Raw genomic sequence first — 15379 nt, forward strand, 5'->3', positions numbered from 1 at the left:
TTTCATAATAGTATATTTTGAGGTGATAATTTAAAAGTGAAAAATAAAAAATTAACAATGGTATCGTTCTGATAACAAATAAAAATCGATATAATTGAGATGGTTTAAAAATCTCCTTTTAATTTTACTCTTTTTTCAAATAGACACTTAAAATTTACGAAATTTCTATTAGCCTAGGAGACTATTCAATCACAATTAGGATGAGATCATCAATTATATAATGAAGTAATTTGCTGCAAAGTTCATGAGGAATTTTTTGTTTTTTATTATAAAAAGAAAATTGACTCTACATAATTGGATGAGACCATCAACTAAAATTTAGCATGTGAAGAAGTCTATTTTTTTATTAAAAAAGAAGAATATTAAAATAGCACTTGGGTTGCAAAGTCTAACAAAAAACAAAAATAAAATAAAACATGTTGCATATATAAAATCAATTCCTATGATACCATAAGAGAGAGACAATTCCCAAATTTGATGAGTAGCTATTATTTATATTTTGATCATTAAATTTATTGTACTTTAGGTTCAGAACTTTACCAATTATCAATATTTAATAATTAATACTCTTTTCTTCCTCTTTATACGTGATGTAATTACTCTTTGAAAAATTATAAGAATTATTCATATATTTTTTAAATATTTTGATTTATCAATCATTCTTAATTTCTTATACACAGAAGATTTACTGAATTCGATTGAATCGTAGAACTCTCAATCTCTTCATATGTAGTAGGGATGACAATGTTGGATGGGCGGTACGGATTGAGCTTGACCCGTAAAATTTTTAATTCGCTCCGCATAGCAACAATTTTCATTTTCAACCTGTCTCACCTTGTTCCTCACCCACCCCACATAATTTTTTTTATATTTTCTTTTTCTAGTTATGTTTGATACTAAAAACAAAATTCATTTTTTCATTAAGTTGTATTAATTTAATAGGATAGTGACTTAAAATTTTATTTTTTAGAGGTTAATTGGAAGACATGCAAGAAATTGTATTGTTTTTTATTGAACCATTTTCATTTATTATCTTGAATATTTTAGTAGTTTTAATGAAATTATCTTAATAAATAATGCTCTATCACTTTATAACATGTAAAAAAATAAAACTAAGTTTGAACCCACATAAAATCACATGTACTCGCAACCCGCCCCGCCCCGCCCCACATTAATTTTAAAAAAACTCACTTTAACCCGCCCCCACATAACCTCAAACCCGCCCCACTCACATAGCCTTAAATCCACCCCGCTCCGCATCGGCCCGGCCCCATTGCCATCCCTAATATATAGAGATCAAAGAAAGAGGACTTCAACGTTGACTTGTGAACTTATCAAAGAAAAAATGAACTTAGCTCACAACAAAATCCATTGTTTGGTAATACCATTTCCAACACAAGGCCACATAAATCCAATGCTTCAATTCTCCAAAAGATTACAACACAAAGGCATAGAGATCACACTTGTTCCTACTATTTACATATTCAACAAAAGCATGCAAGAATTGACAAGTTCCATCACAATTGAGCCAATTTCTGATGGATATGATGATGTGAATGGACTCTTTGGTGCTAAATCTATTGAAACCTACTTAGAAAGTCATCAAAAAGTTGGATCACAAGCTCTTATTCAACTCATTGAAAAGTTGAAAAACAAAGGAAATCCTATAAATTGTGTCATTTATGATTCATTCATGCCTTGGATTCTTGATGTTGCAAAAATGTTTGGACTTGTAAGTGGTGTTTTCTTCACTATGTCATGTGCTGTTGAAAATATTTTTTATCATATCCAACTAAAGGAACTAAAGCTTCCTGTTGAAGGACATGATCAAGTATTGCTACCTGGATTATTGCAACCATTAGTTCCCTCTGACTTGCCATCATTTGTTAATGATATGGGGTCATATCCACCATTTTTGTGTTGGGCTTTGTGGAGGCTTGTGAGCCGGCCCGACCCATTACTGAAACCCTAGGTTAACCATTTGGCTTTCCTATAAATATGATCCTTGTATTTGTAATTCTAGAGTAGCACAAGTGAAATAAAAATCCTCCTGTTACAGTCGTGGAGTAGGGAAACCGAACCACGTTAAATTCTTGTGTGTCCCGTTTGTGTTCCGTTTCTCTTTTCTCTAGATTATTTGTGTGTGTTGTGTGTTTAATTCCCAACAATTGGTATCAGAGCGAGGTTTCAACAACATTGTAACACAAACTGTGAGAAATTGTCACCTAGGGTTCTTGTGTGAAGAACTGTGTGCAGGGAGGAGTAGCCGCCGTTACCGTGTGGGTAACCTCAAGCAGCAGCCGGCTAGGAGAACCGCGCAGGGTGCGAACAGCCGTCGTCCGTGTGCTGTCCGTCGCGCCGTTCCGTTGGCCGCCGCGTCGAGGAGCCTCAGATCCAGCCGCGAGCGTCCAGATCGTGAGCATCGTCCAAATCGCCGCCCGCTGTCTGTAGACGCCGTTAAGGGAATTGCCGAAGTCCTTTGAGATGGCAGAAGATGGGAAGTTCCGAATTGAGAAGTTCGATGGTACAGATTTCAGTTGGTGGAAGATGCAGATTGAAGATTTGCTGGTTCAGAAAGATTTGGACGTAGTGTTGGGTGACAAGCAAGGAAAATTGTCTGATGCAGAGTGGGCAGTTTTGGATCGGAAAGCTATGTCAGTTATCCGACTCTCGTTGACCAAGAATGTTGCGTTCAACATTCTTAAGGAGAAGACAGCGAAAGGCATCTTGGAAGCCTTGTCTAACATGTACGAGAAGCCATCTGCAGCAAACAAAATTTTTCTGATTAGAGAGTTGGTGAACACAAAGATGAAGGAAGGCAGTTCAGTTACCGAGCACATCAACTCATTGAATTCGATCTTAGCCAGACTTTTGTCAGTTGGCATTAAGTTCGATGATGAAGTTCAAGCTTTACTACTGTTATCATCATTGCCTGACAGTTGGTCCGGAACGGTTACAGCAGTTGCCAGTTCAGTGGGACCTAATGGATTCACCTTTGAGAAGATTCGTGATCTCGTTCTTGGCGAGGATGTCAGAAGAAGGAGTTCTGGAGAATCATCAGGTGATATGCTAAACGTCGTCAGAGGCAGAGGAAATAACAGAGGTAGTGGGAGCAGGAACCGAAGAAGGAGTCAGTCAAAGGCTCGGGATGGCTCAGGTGTAACATGTTGGAACTGCAAGGAGGTGGGGCATTTCAGGAATCAATGCCAGAAAGACAAACAAGTCAACATTGCAGAAGACAGCGTCAACGAGGATTTGTTTATCTGTTGCGCGGAGAGCAATGTGGATTCCTGGGTCATGGATTCTGGTGCTTCTTTTCACGCTACCCACAGCAGTGAAGCATTGCAGAATCTGGTTATTGGAGACTTTGGAAAGGTAAGGCTTGCAGACGATAGAGCTCTTGATGTTACGGGCATGGGTGACATGGTGCTGAAGACGCCAGTCGGTTTCTGGACCTTGAAGGATGTCAGAGTTGTTCCAAGCTTGACGAAAAGTTTGATTTCTGTTAGGCAGTTGGATGAACAGGGACATCATGTGAAGTTCGGAAATGGGCAGTGGAAGGTCGTGAGGGGCAATCTTGTCATGGCTCGTGGAACAAAAAGAGGATCGTTGTATATTGTCGGATTACCGTCTGAGGGAGTGACCGTCCCAGTTCAGAAGAAAAACAAAGTCCGGTTCACAGAATCTCGTGGGCAGAAGAAGGTTGTCTTTGCAAGAAAGAAACCCAGAGCCACAGGTCAGATTCAGGATGAACGAGCAAGGAAAGGTTCAGGAAGACCAGTCAGAGGCGTTCGTGGCAGTGGGAGCACCGGCCGTGCTTCAGCCAAGGCTCCTAGAAGACAGTGGGTCAAGAGAACCAGTATTCCAGCTGTTGATACGTCTCCAGAAAATTTCTTGCTGAGTATGGAGAGTGTTTGTTCTCAGGGAGTTCTAGGATCCGGCAGTTCGTGTCTCAAGTGGGAGCCGGTAGGGACCGAGGACGAGTCAAGGGCAGTTTCAGCCGTGACTGATGTGTTGAAGCTTCGGGGAGCTTCAACGGGCCTTTCAGTTGACTGATGAGAAGGCCGCTGTAGCAGGAGAGAGTTGAAAAAGATTACTAGACATACAAGTGTTCTAAGTGGATGACAGTTGAAATTCTTCTAGCCTCCAAGTGGGAGATTGTTGGGCTTTGTGGAGGCTTGTGAGCCGGCCCGACCCATTACTGAAACCCTAGGTTAACCATTTGGCTTTCCTATAAATATGATCCTTGTATTTGTAATTCTAGAGTAGCACAAGTGAAATAAAAATCCTCCTGTTACAGTCGTGGAGTAGGGAAACCGAACCACGTTAAATTCTTGTGTGTCCCGTTTGTGTTCCGTTTCTCTTTTCTCTAGATTATTTGTGTGTGTTGTGTGTTTAATTCCCAACATTTTGAAGATGCTTGTTGATCAATTCTCTAATATACAAGAAGCTGATTGGATCCTTTGCAACACCATATATGAATTGGAGAAACATGTTTGTATTCTCACTCTTCTTCTTTTATTATTTGTTTATTACTTGAAAGGGATCGAGCCACGGTGCAATGTGAAAAATTATGATGTTCAGATCCTTTGGAAATGTCATCATATTTATGTCAGATCCTCGAAATATCAATAACTTTTTGGAGGATTTAACACACCCCATTGACATTTTCTGAAGGATCCCAAAGCCCTATGTGTCACAAGCAAGCACCACGTGTGCTTTACTTTTAATTGGTGAGGTGGAGTGTTTTTGTGCATTATAGCACATGCCATGACTACGGGTTCTTTACTTTTTGGTGGCGTAGATGGTTTTTGTGAATTTTTTCATCTTGATTGATGTCACATGTAGAAAATCAATTCTTGCTATTTTGTTTGCTTAACACGAGTCTTATTTAATCTACATGGACCACTTTAAGTCATTGCACCTTAGTGCTCAACATAGGTAAGGCTTGAAACCGTGTGATCAAGAAGGTCATAAGTTCAAGCTACCTCTGGTAGAAATGTAAGAGTTTGTACAATAGATCAAATGTGATCTTATATACCCTCTCACAAACCCGTGTATAGTGGCAGCTTATTGCACCGACAAACCATTTATTTTTTACTCTCTCCGTTTCATTTTATGTGAGGTAGTTTGACTCGGCACGGAGTTTAAAAAGGAAAATAAGATTTTTAAAACTTGTGGTCCAAAATGAATGATAGAAATTTGTGTAGCGGTAAATCATTTCATTAAGGGATATTTTATAGTGAAATTGTTGCTTATATAGAATTGGATCATTCTTTTTTGGACTGACTAAAAAGGAAAGTAAGTCACATAAATAGTTCGTTTATATGATCCTTTTTTTCCCAATTATGAACAGGAAGTGGATTGGATAACAAAGAGATTGAGATTGAGGACTATTGGACCAACCATACCATCAATGTATGTGGACAAGAGACTTGAGAATGATAATTCATATGGTCTAAGTATATACAAGCCTAAAACTGATGTTTGCATGAAATGGCTAAGTGATTGTGATGATGGATCAGTTGTGTATGTCTCATTTGGAAGTATGGCTGAATTAAAAGAAGAGCAAATGAAGGAGATAGCTTGTGGATTGAATAAAAGCAACCACAACTTCTTATGGGTAGTTAGAGAATCAGAAGAGCCTAAAATTCCAAAAGATTTTTTAGATAACATAAAAAGGGAAAAGGGGCTAATTGTAACTTGGTGTCCACAACTAGATGTATTATCACACAAAGCAATCGGTTGTTTTATGACACATTGTGGATGGAATTCGACTTTAGAGGCTTTGAGTATGGGAGTTCCAATGGTGGCAATTCCAATATGGACTGATCAATGTACAAATGCTAAGTATGTGATGGATATTTGGGAGATGGGAATAAAGGCACAAGCTAATGAAAAGGGTGTTGTTGAACAAGAAGTTGTGGAACATTGCATAAGAGAAGTTATGGAAGGAGAAAGAGGCAAAGAGATTAGAAAAAATGCAACCAAATGGAGAGAAGTGACAAAAAAGGCCATGGATGAAGGTGGAAGTTCAGATAGAAACATTAATGAATTTATTGATAAATTGGTGCTTTAGTGTGTATCCAATAACTATATGTTTTCATGCTAGTGTTGTCTTATATGTACCAAGATTTTGGTATAAGTAAGTGACGTACGCAAGATTTTGCATAAACAATATTAATTTATTGTCACAATTTCGATTTGTAGGTTTGAGTTTGAAATTATGATGGCCTTTAAGGCTTTGCCTAATGAAATTGATAATTACTTGCTATTATTTTCAATGTTCACCTATTGTATTATTTTGCTCATAGAAATGATGAGAAAAATAAAAGGATGTGGATTATTTGATGATGTATTTTCATGACTAGGTATGCTTTTTTTTTTCATGACTACATATGCTTACCTCATCAATTATCATTTTTCCTTTTGCTTATGTTCTCCACACAATAATCCAAAACATTTTTCCCAATTACCATTTTTCCTTTACCAAAAAGGACAGATATATTTTTGAACTAGGTAAATGGTATGCAGATAATCGTTGTCATATTTTTGAGATATAGGTGTTTCTGTTGTTCAAAAATTAGAGCATATATATATATTTTATACAAACGGATATACACGTGTCATAATCTTTTCCACCGACCAGACACCGGATCGATGGATAAGATTGCGTCACGTGTCCCTATTTAATCTTCCGTTAGAGTGAAGAACATATACACTCTAGCTTTGGACGGCACGAATATCAATATCCCAAAAGTATGACAAAGGATATCTGCATACCAAATAGTTTGAGATTATATTTATCTTTTTTTCTCTGTTCCCTGTGATAATTGGTGTGCCTCACACAATACTGCAAAACATGTTGCCCAATTATAATAATAACCAAGTCAAAGACGATTGCTTTACAATATGGTTGCAAAAGAGTTATGTTCATGTATTTGTTTGAAAATATGTCTTGCCCCTTATTTAAGTGTTTAATTTATATTTCCTATTTTTTATGTTCTATTTAGTTTTTAAAACATGATGATGATAAATATTCATTTGAATTTTAAGTGTACTTACTTTTCCACAAAATGAGATAAACTAATTGCAAATATTCCATTGGAATCAACCTGAGCTATGCTAGCAAGTTACAGACCGTTCAAAACACTCATCTTCATACATGACAAGATCGAGACATGAACAACACTCATCTTTAACAATTTCAACACATATGTTACAAAAATAAATAAATTAAAGTATAACGAAAATATTAATCTTATATTTTAATCACCTAAACACTTGAATTCATAATGAATTTAATATCTGTAGAGTTGAAATATAAATTAAGGTAGTTGAAATACTATTTATAATAGTTACTCTATATTACACATGCATATAGGAGCAATAAGTCCTTCCCAGCTAGAGTTTTGTTTTTGTTCCCTTTTCTTAAGCTGTACATTATCCATTTGGTAAATAAAAACTTTAGTTTACCAAAAAAGAAAGTGCTTATGAAAATAAACAATGTCAAACAAGCTCTTATATAGTATAATAGATACAATGAGGTTGTTTTTCAGCACTATGTACATTTCACTAAAATCTAGTTTCAACAGCTGCATTCACCCTCTTTACATTCTTTAGTTGGTCCAGAAGCTATTCTGCATGGAGAAGAGAAACAGAAACATTATGAAACACAAAAGGTAACTAATACTATGATGTGCTCTAGGTTGAAAACGCCAAAAATAGACGCTAACAGCAGAATGCAATGCCAAATAACTCTGTGTATCTAAAATGTCTACTAACTCTTCTATTTTTTATGTTTTAATAGTGTCTCAGCAACCCTTCCAGTCTGCAACAGAATATATACAGATAAAAAGCACAAGCAACACTAAAAGACCATAATTAGGAATCTGCTGTTTATCCAACAAATGCAAATGTTCAAAATCCACAAACTGAAATACTTAAAGTCATATATATGAACCTCATGGGCACCTAATGGCTACAAAACAGGCTGCAAACAGCTTCTGACGTCAATAATTAGTCTTTCTTTTCTTCCAGAATCAAATAGGATATATACCTTCTATAATAGATGGCATGGATGGAAAGACTCGTGAAGTTATTCAATGTGTCGGATATAGTAGGATAAGAACATCTGTACCTTAGATATTTTACAATAAGAAAAGGATTCCTCCAAATTCTTAACTGCAGCACATGAGAACAGTAAATTATAGCAGCACATGAGAACAGTAAATTATAGCAGCACATGTGACATTTCAGCATGTAACCTTTACTGCCCCAATTTCATCAATCTTTTAGCTCGTGTGCTGCAACATTTCAGCATGTAAGAATATTGTATAAGGTGAAGGTATGGTCTCAATATACTGAAAAATCTGCCATACAATGAGCTCAGAAACGAACTTAACGTTTGCACAGATCATATTGAATAAAAAAATAATCTTACCTTGTTTCTCTTGTGTTTGTTAACATCATTAAGATCCTCCTTGCCCTCATGCTTCTTTCTCTGATATCATCAGAAAGATCACAATCAGTGAGGTCAAACAAAAGCATAAACACAGTCTATACATTATAACTATTTGTTGAAGTCCTAAAAGTGTCAACTCTGTGATGAACTTTTTACAGCAAGAGCGATCCAAACAAGCCAGCTCAATAGTTAAGCTCCTCTAGGCCAAGACATCAAATCAAACAAGAAAAATTATCCACAATTGTCACACAGAGAAAGAATACAATGTCAACCTCTCATCAAAACAGTACATAGCATACAGTACGACGACAAAAACGAGAACAATCAAACAAACTAGAACTTGAAGCTACTGTTGTAAGTAAAAGGCTAGTTATGGAAATGACAATGTATTGGATACCTAGGGTGAATGAAGGATATAAACAAACAAGTCTTGTGGAGAATCAAGATTTCAGATGGCCTTGGAAGCAAATTTGGAGAGTCAAAGTGCCACAAAAAGTGGCATGCTTCACCTGGCTGCTAGCCAATGAAGCAGTTTTGACATTGGACAATGTGGCCAAGAGAGGTATATCTTTATGCAACAGATGCTCCTTATGTGGTAAGGATACAGAGACAGTAAAACACCTCTTTCTACACTGCAATTTCACTGCTCAACTGTGGCAGATTTTCCTGAATCTCAGAGGCATTTCCTGGAGTATGCCTAGTAAGATTGATGAGACTCTTTTCAGTTGGGAGGAGGCTGGAGTTGAGGCTACAAACAAAGAAAGATGGAGGATAATACCTGCTTGTATATGGTGGACTATATGGAGAGAGAGAAATGATAGATGTTTTGAAAATAAGGACAACAACCTGCAGGAAGTCAAGCTTAAATGTATTTTGTTGTTCTGTTTTTGGTGTACAAATGTCTACTCCAATGAGACTGAGTCAATCATAGATGGTTTAGGATCCATCTAGTTCCTGGTTTAGCATTGGAAGGACTTTATTCTTTTTCTTATTTTTGTAAATATGGTTTTTCAGTACTACCCAAGTACTGACTGAAATACAATGTTACTAATGTCAAAAAAAATGTATTGGATACCTAATTAAACTAAGTCAAATGGCTATCTTTTGACGCAGTGACTACAAAATGAAAGTCAAGCAACGATTGATTCAACAAACTCTTGAGCTAGATATTTCCTAAAATTAAACCTTTTTATCCTGAACTCTATTCTACTTGAATCCTATAAATGCAACTTATAAGCTACATCACAAGCAATGTAGTGAAAGTGCACGGAAGCAAGAGACACGGATAGCAAGATTCTAAGTGGAACTATAAAAAATATTTCTGTCAGTTACGAAGTAATGCCATTTTCAGTAAAGACACCATTGGGCGAATTATTAAGTGTCTTTACTGTGAACCAGTCTTCTAAACTTCTTAAATATGGAACAACCACATGATATTCACAGTATATGGCATGCCAGGAGAATCACCAGATTTGCATAACTCTTAAATTTGCTAGTTTTTTTTTTGATAAGGTAAATAGTTTTATAAACATTTGCTAGTAGCAGACCTTTTCATGATGTTTCTTTGAAAGGTCAGCACCAGAATCATGATGGCCAGTTTTATCTTTCTTTTTCTCTTTATCCTTGTCTTTACTTCGATCTTTATGACGGTGTTTGTGCTTCTTATGCTCTTTGTCCTTCTCCTTGTCTTTATCCTTGTGCTTCTTATGCTTCTTCTCCTTGTCTTTCGACTCACTTTTAGACTTTCCAGCTACAGTGGGGATCCCTTTTTCAGACTATGAAACACCAAATCAGGAATTAGTGGAACAAGCAAACTGGCATTATAGAAAAGCACAGGGTTAGAGAAAAAAATGCTGTTCTGCCTCCATCTTCAGAGATCAGAAAGGAGTGAAAGGGTTACTTAAAGAGCTGAATCAGACATACTTATATAACTAAGCTTCACACAATAGGTTTCTTACCGGAGGCAGAACAATTGGAGCTGCTTCACGTAGTTGAAAAGCTTCATTAAGAGCATCTAACTCAAATGGTTGGATGCGTGAATTTGTCTCTTTTAAAAAAGACGTATCATGTATAAGCTGATCCAACTGCATCCCTTCCCCTTTCCTAATTTCTCTGTCTCCCACAACATTGTGAAGGTAGCGTGTATCTGAAATTGACAATGGAAGAGGCTTCTTGCAGAAGTACTCGTGATGAGGCAACAGCTTGTAGTGATTAATAAGATCCACAGCACCTGCAAGCTCTCTTGGCCCTAATAATGTAATTGGACCAATCAACCACAGTAAGCCAACGGTGTCTAAATTAAAAGGCCAACAGTGTCTAAATTAAAAAGCCAACGGTGTCTAAATTAAAATGAAAAAATGTCAACGAAAAGAAGATCAAAGAGTCAAATGATTTTGATTTTAAATTCTTCGGAATTTAAAAACGGGAAGCACAATATTCTTTTAGCAAATCACAACCTTTATAAAACACCTTAACTGTGTGCAAACTTTGACCACTTTGGCACGACTTCAAGCATATTTTAGTAATTTGTGAGATCTTGTAACCAAACTCATAACCCTATGAACAAAGTACCAGCCAACATTAATCCAAATGCTGCAAGATGAAGCTGGATAACACGTTGCTTAGCACAGAGAATTTTGCAGAACCTCATTCAAAAAGCGACAAAACAAGCATCACTAATCTTCGTTTGTTTTCCAAATAGATGATAGTGGTTACATACTTAAGTGCAAAAGAAATAGGCGAATTCAAGTCAGAAGTAAATCAACCACTTCCACTTCCTGAAATTAAATAAAATGGCACCACAAAAGAAGAAGAAAAACAGAAGAGACAAAATTTAACACCAAATATATCAAGCATGAAATTCACATATACAAGTACAGATCAAATGCAAGGCATTCCATTCCACCTTCAATCAAAAGCTAGACGTGCAATATGGACCCAAGTAGAGTCAAATGTTAGCAGTAGTCATTTTACCCAAACATGCAAAGAAACTGTTCAAAGATCACAGTAAGAAGCTCACCTCTTCCAAACTTCTTGCTGTCTGGATCCATCAATTAGCGCCCAGCATAAGATAGAGCATCATTTCCTGGGAAGTATTGGTAGGTAAGACAATGTCCACAATTATCCACCTAATGGTCTACGTGTAAGATTTGGAATGCAAACAAAATGGCAATGGCAATACATAAATTCATATATAAGCTGTCTTAGTAACCATGGTGAACCGATAAAGCGAATCAATTTCAGTATTTATACAAAGTAAAAGACACCAAGACACCTTGGTTTGGCATGGATTAATTTTAGTCAAACCAAAATTGTTAAGAGTCAAAAAAATGACAGCTCCAGTAAATCAAGAATGAAACCAAACATTAATCTGCCAAATTAGTGAGACAACTTAGAATGTGAATTCACGAATAGATCAGCTCGTCTCACAAATCACTCAATGATACTTAAATATAACGTTGAACAGCAATAAAATCCAGTAGTATACATTTTCTTTCACAAGAATACAAGGCTCTAAAGTATGGAATGATGGGAGCCCACAGGCCACAGCATAGAGGGGAAAGGAAGAAAAGGAGATAACAAAACATAACTGGTAATACATGTTCAGAGACGATTATTAGGAGATATTATGAAAGTTAAATAGGCAAAAACAGAATAAAAGGAAGTAAGTTATTTTTAGTCTAAACCTTTATTCTGGAAGAGCCATGAAAGAATGCAAATGATGAAGACAAAGCCAGTTTTGGGATGAAATTAATAATGACATGGTTTCCATGTATCAAGTCATCAAAATACATCATAACATGAAAAGTGAAATAAAATAACAAATGTCTAGTTGGTCAGGATACTCGGCTCTCACCCGAAAGATCCGGGTTCAAGTCCCGGCAACGGAATATTTAGGGGGAAAAAATGATACTAAAAAACTGATATTGAAAGCCGTCTCAAGAGGAAACATGCAAACATAAAGATCCCACTACGCAACTTTAGACAATTGACCAGGAGACAAATACTCCCTCTACCTGATAAAATGATCTGATTTTACTAACGGGGAGTTCAATAAGAGAATGTATGATGAGATTATTATATTGGGATTGGTAGAGAAGTATCATAAAAATAGTTTATTATTATCCGTGAAAGGTGCACTTACGCCCTAAAACGAGGCAAAAAACAGGTTGAGTGCTTCCGTCGCTTTATAAGCACTTTGGTGTTGTCATCAAGGATGTAAAACATATTTTTCCTTACCGATGAGTGCAATCTTGAAGAGGTGACACTAAACAATTGATATTTCATTTTTTTATAATTATTTTTCAATTTCTTTGTCCATATATTTATTGTTCATGCTTATGATTATTAGTCTTCGATTACACATACATATTTGTAGTTTTTCTCCATTTGCGTCTTTTTCCAATAAAGCACACGCTTTATTTGCGCTTAAATCCCAAAGGACCTTAATTTCGCTTTCTATAACACTAATTATTATATACACTTCAACATCATTAAAATTATACCTATTTAAACACAAATAAGCGATGTGGGAGAGTGTGTGCATCACATTTTCACTAAGAGAGTGAAAGCCTAAAAAAATATTCTATTTAATTTCTTTTCCTGTCTTCTTTCTATTGTCATCTGAAACTACTGAATCATGAAATACTATATGATTCAATTTAATTTGAACGAAACAAGAACTATCAAGATCTTTATGATACAAAATAATGATAAAATTAGATAATCACTATTTCGCATTTAGTATAATAACCATTGGCCTGGGTCTCTAGGATACTAGAAAAACAAGAGGCGTGGAGCCATGGACTAAAGGCATACATTTTTAGTTTAATTATTTATTAGAAGGAGAAATCAGATAATGCAAACAACTTATAGCACTAATAATATACAACACAAAACACAATTCTGGCAATTGAGAAGAATGTGAGCAAAGCTTTAGGGGTGGGGGTAGGAGACGATGGAAGAGGCTAGGGTTGAAGAACACTAGTATAACCATTGGTATTGTGAAGTGGGAAGAAAATACACGATGGGAGGGATCATGCGAAAATAACATATATATTATTTTATAATGTTTGTTTAATATATGAATCCAAATGCCACGTGTCTTTATTTTATTTGGAACGTATTCATGTCAATGAGTGTGAATAACACACACTTAATGTTTTTAGGTGATTATCGCTGAGGTGCTTCAAAGACAAAGTTCAGACTTACTTTAAGTGTCTAATTGGAACAAGCCATAGTTGAGCCAAGGTAGCAAAATGAAAATTTGTGGCAAGTTTAAGGGGCCTTAATGTGTTTGGTCTATAAACAATATAAAAGGCATCAATTTATCAGTTTGATTCATTTGAGGGAAATGTGCCATATGAAGAAAAATGATTGAGCTTTTTCAAATGCGGCAACAAGGAGACTCAGTCACTATTTTGGGAAGGAAAGATTAACTCGCTAGCAGGATATATAACAAAAGAAAACTCATAATCTACACAAAAAGAAGATAATTGACTGGGAATCCTCTTTACAGATATGACAAGGGCTGTCATGTTTTCTTTTAATTACAGCTCTGATTTACTTGATCAGAAGTTCTTCAAGAAACAGCCTCTCTGAGGTAGTGGTAAGGCCTACTACGTACAATCTCCCTCCCAAAACCACACTTTATGGGATTTCACTGGATTTTTTGTTGTTATTGTCTATCCTTTAAAAAAAACATACATTTACAAAAGATCGAAAAAAAATCAAAACTCCATAAAGATCAATCCAAATAATCAATTACTGGACTTTCAATTTACAAAATTTTAGACCACCTTTAACGCCAAAATTCAAAATTTGACATACTAAAAATGCCAGAATATTTCAAATTCACTCGAAAACCAAAGTTAAGTCATTGCTGCCAATTCTCATCATTTAATACATTCTAGTATCAACCAAACATCTTCATCGCCAGAGTTCAATTATAAGCAAAAAAACAGCAAATAGGAATCCAAAAAACATACAATCATACAAAATATATGAATTCAAATTTCGACGTAGAAAGAAAGCATACTCAATCTGACAGAGTGATCGGAGAAGCAAATTAGGGTTCCGGCGAAGCACAAATCTATTTTGCCCTCCAATTGAGATGCTATTAAAACCCTAATTCCTCTTTCGCCGAGGTGAGATGTTAATTGGGGGAAAAATAGACCTGGACTTTTTAATTAATAGTACGTATATATTATCAATCTGTCATTTATTTGTTAATTATAATTATATATAAATTAATAATAACCCTATAACTAATTTTCTTTATAAAAATGGTGTTTGGGCTGCTCTTATCTTAATCAAAGATTTTGATTCGAGATTTAGATACAGGAAAAAAAAAGTTTCTCCTCAAATGAGGTTTAAGAGTCAGATTTCAATGTAGATGAATTTTTTTAAAAAGAAAACACGGAGTTCAATTTAATTTACACGCGCAATTTGATTAATTTTATGAGATATTTATCATCTTACACCAGAATTAGGTATCAAATAACAATGTCGAAACCTATAAAGGATAGAAGAAATGCTAATGTAATATTCTAATTTGTGTTAAGATTTGAAGATGAGAGCTTATGATTTTCGATCGACCTTACTAATATTTTAATGAAATAATTATTTGTAAAATAGAATTGACTTAACTATATCGTCAAAATGAGCTATGGTTTTTATATTTTACCAAATTTAATTAGTAAACTATTGTTATTTCTCTTCCTTACACACTCAAAAGTCAAAACACTCTCTCTCTCACTCACTCCATACATTCCACCTTCGGATCATTTTTAAAAATTTTATATATGATTTTATTAGTTGATTTGTTAATTGGAGAAAGTTTGTTGGATGAAGACGGTGGTGACGATTGACGATAATTAAATGATTTATTTGTTTTACTTGTTCAAGTGAAATGAA

General features: G+C 35.5%; 2 protein-coding genes across 9 annotated transcripts; one reads left to right on the plus strand and one right to left on the minus strand.

Annotated features, from left to right (window-relative positions):
• Positions 1 to 1331: 1331 nt before the first annotated feature.
• Positions 1332 to 6298, plus strand: LOC107021944 (UDP-glycosyltransferase 74F2-like). Its single transcript, XM_027918054.1, has 3 exons — positions 1332 to 1914; positions 4410 to 4494; positions 5357 to 6298. The coding sequence occupies exons 1-3, from the start codon at positions 1346 to 1348 to the stop codon at positions 6077 to 6079; spliced, it is 1377 nt and encodes a 458-aa protein (XP_027773855.1). The 5' UTR covers positions 1332 to 1345; the 3' UTR covers positions 6080 to 6298.
• A 1020-nt stretch (positions 6299 to 7318) lies between these two features.
• LOC107021378 (mediator of RNA polymerase II transcription subunit 19a-like) lies at positions 7319 to 14658 on the minus strand. Of its 8 annotated transcripts, none has more exons than XR_003579042.1 (8): positions 14502 to 14658; positions 11484 to 11549; positions 10423 to 10712; positions 10012 to 10239; positions 8444 to 8503; positions 8268 to 8372; positions 8141 to 8184; positions 7319 to 7640 (listed from the first exon to the last, which is right to left on the minus strand). XR_003579042.1 is itself a non-coding variant. In XM_027918114.1 (7 exons), the coding sequence occupies exons 2-7, from the start codon at positions 11512 to 11514 to the stop codon at positions 7589 to 7591; spliced, it is 705 nt and encodes a 234-aa protein (XP_027773915.1). In that variant the 5' UTR covers positions 11515 to 11549; positions 14502 to 14658; the 3' UTR covers positions 7319 to 7588. The 8 variants fall into 8 exon arrangements, 4 of the variants coding, with proteins under 4 accessions (XP_027773915.1, XP_015077510.1, XP_027773913.1 ...); XR_003579043.1 differs by having other exon boundaries at positions 8268 to 8306; positions 14502 to 14657; XR_003579041.1 differs by having other exon boundaries at positions 8141 to 8372.
• Between the last annotated feature and the right edge of the window lie 721 nt (positions 14659 to 15379).

The sequence above is a fragment of the Solanum pennellii genome, chromosome 6, assembly GCF_001406875.1.
Source record: "Solanum pennellii chromosome 6, SPENNV200".
In the NCBI taxonomy this organism is placed as follows: Eukaryota; Viridiplantae; Streptophyta; class Magnoliopsida; order Solanales; family Solanaceae; genus Solanum; species Solanum pennellii.

What these genes read in the sequence shown, in the direction of transcription:
- LOC107021944 (XM_027918054.1), top strand. Translation starts at nt 1,346, where the DNA reads ATGAACTTAGCTCACAACAAAATCCATTGTTTGGTAATACCATTTCCA. An exon ending in ATGGGGTCATATCCACCATT is followed by an intron (nt 1,915 to 4,409) that starts TTTGTGTTGGGC and finishes AATTCCCAACAT; the next exon opens with TTTGAAGATGCTTGTTGATC. An exon ending in TATATGAATTGGAGAAACAT is followed by an intron (nt 4,495 to 5,356) that starts GTTTGTATTCTC and finishes AATTATGAACAG; the next exon opens with GAAGTGGATTGGATAACAAA.
- LOC107021378 (XM_027918112.1), bottom strand. Translation starts at nt 11,514, where the DNA reads ATGGATCCAGACAGCAAGAAGTTTGGAAGAG. An exon ending in CAAAGAAACATCATGAAAAG is followed by an intron (nt 8,504 to 10,011) that starts GTCTGCTACTAG and finishes TGATGATATCAG; the next exon opens with AGAAAGAAGCATGAGGGCAA. An exon ending in ACAAACACAAGAGAAACAAG is followed by an intron (nt 8,185 to 8,443) that starts GTAAGATTATTT and finishes CATGTGCTGCAG; the next exon opens with TTAAGAATTTGGAGGAATCC.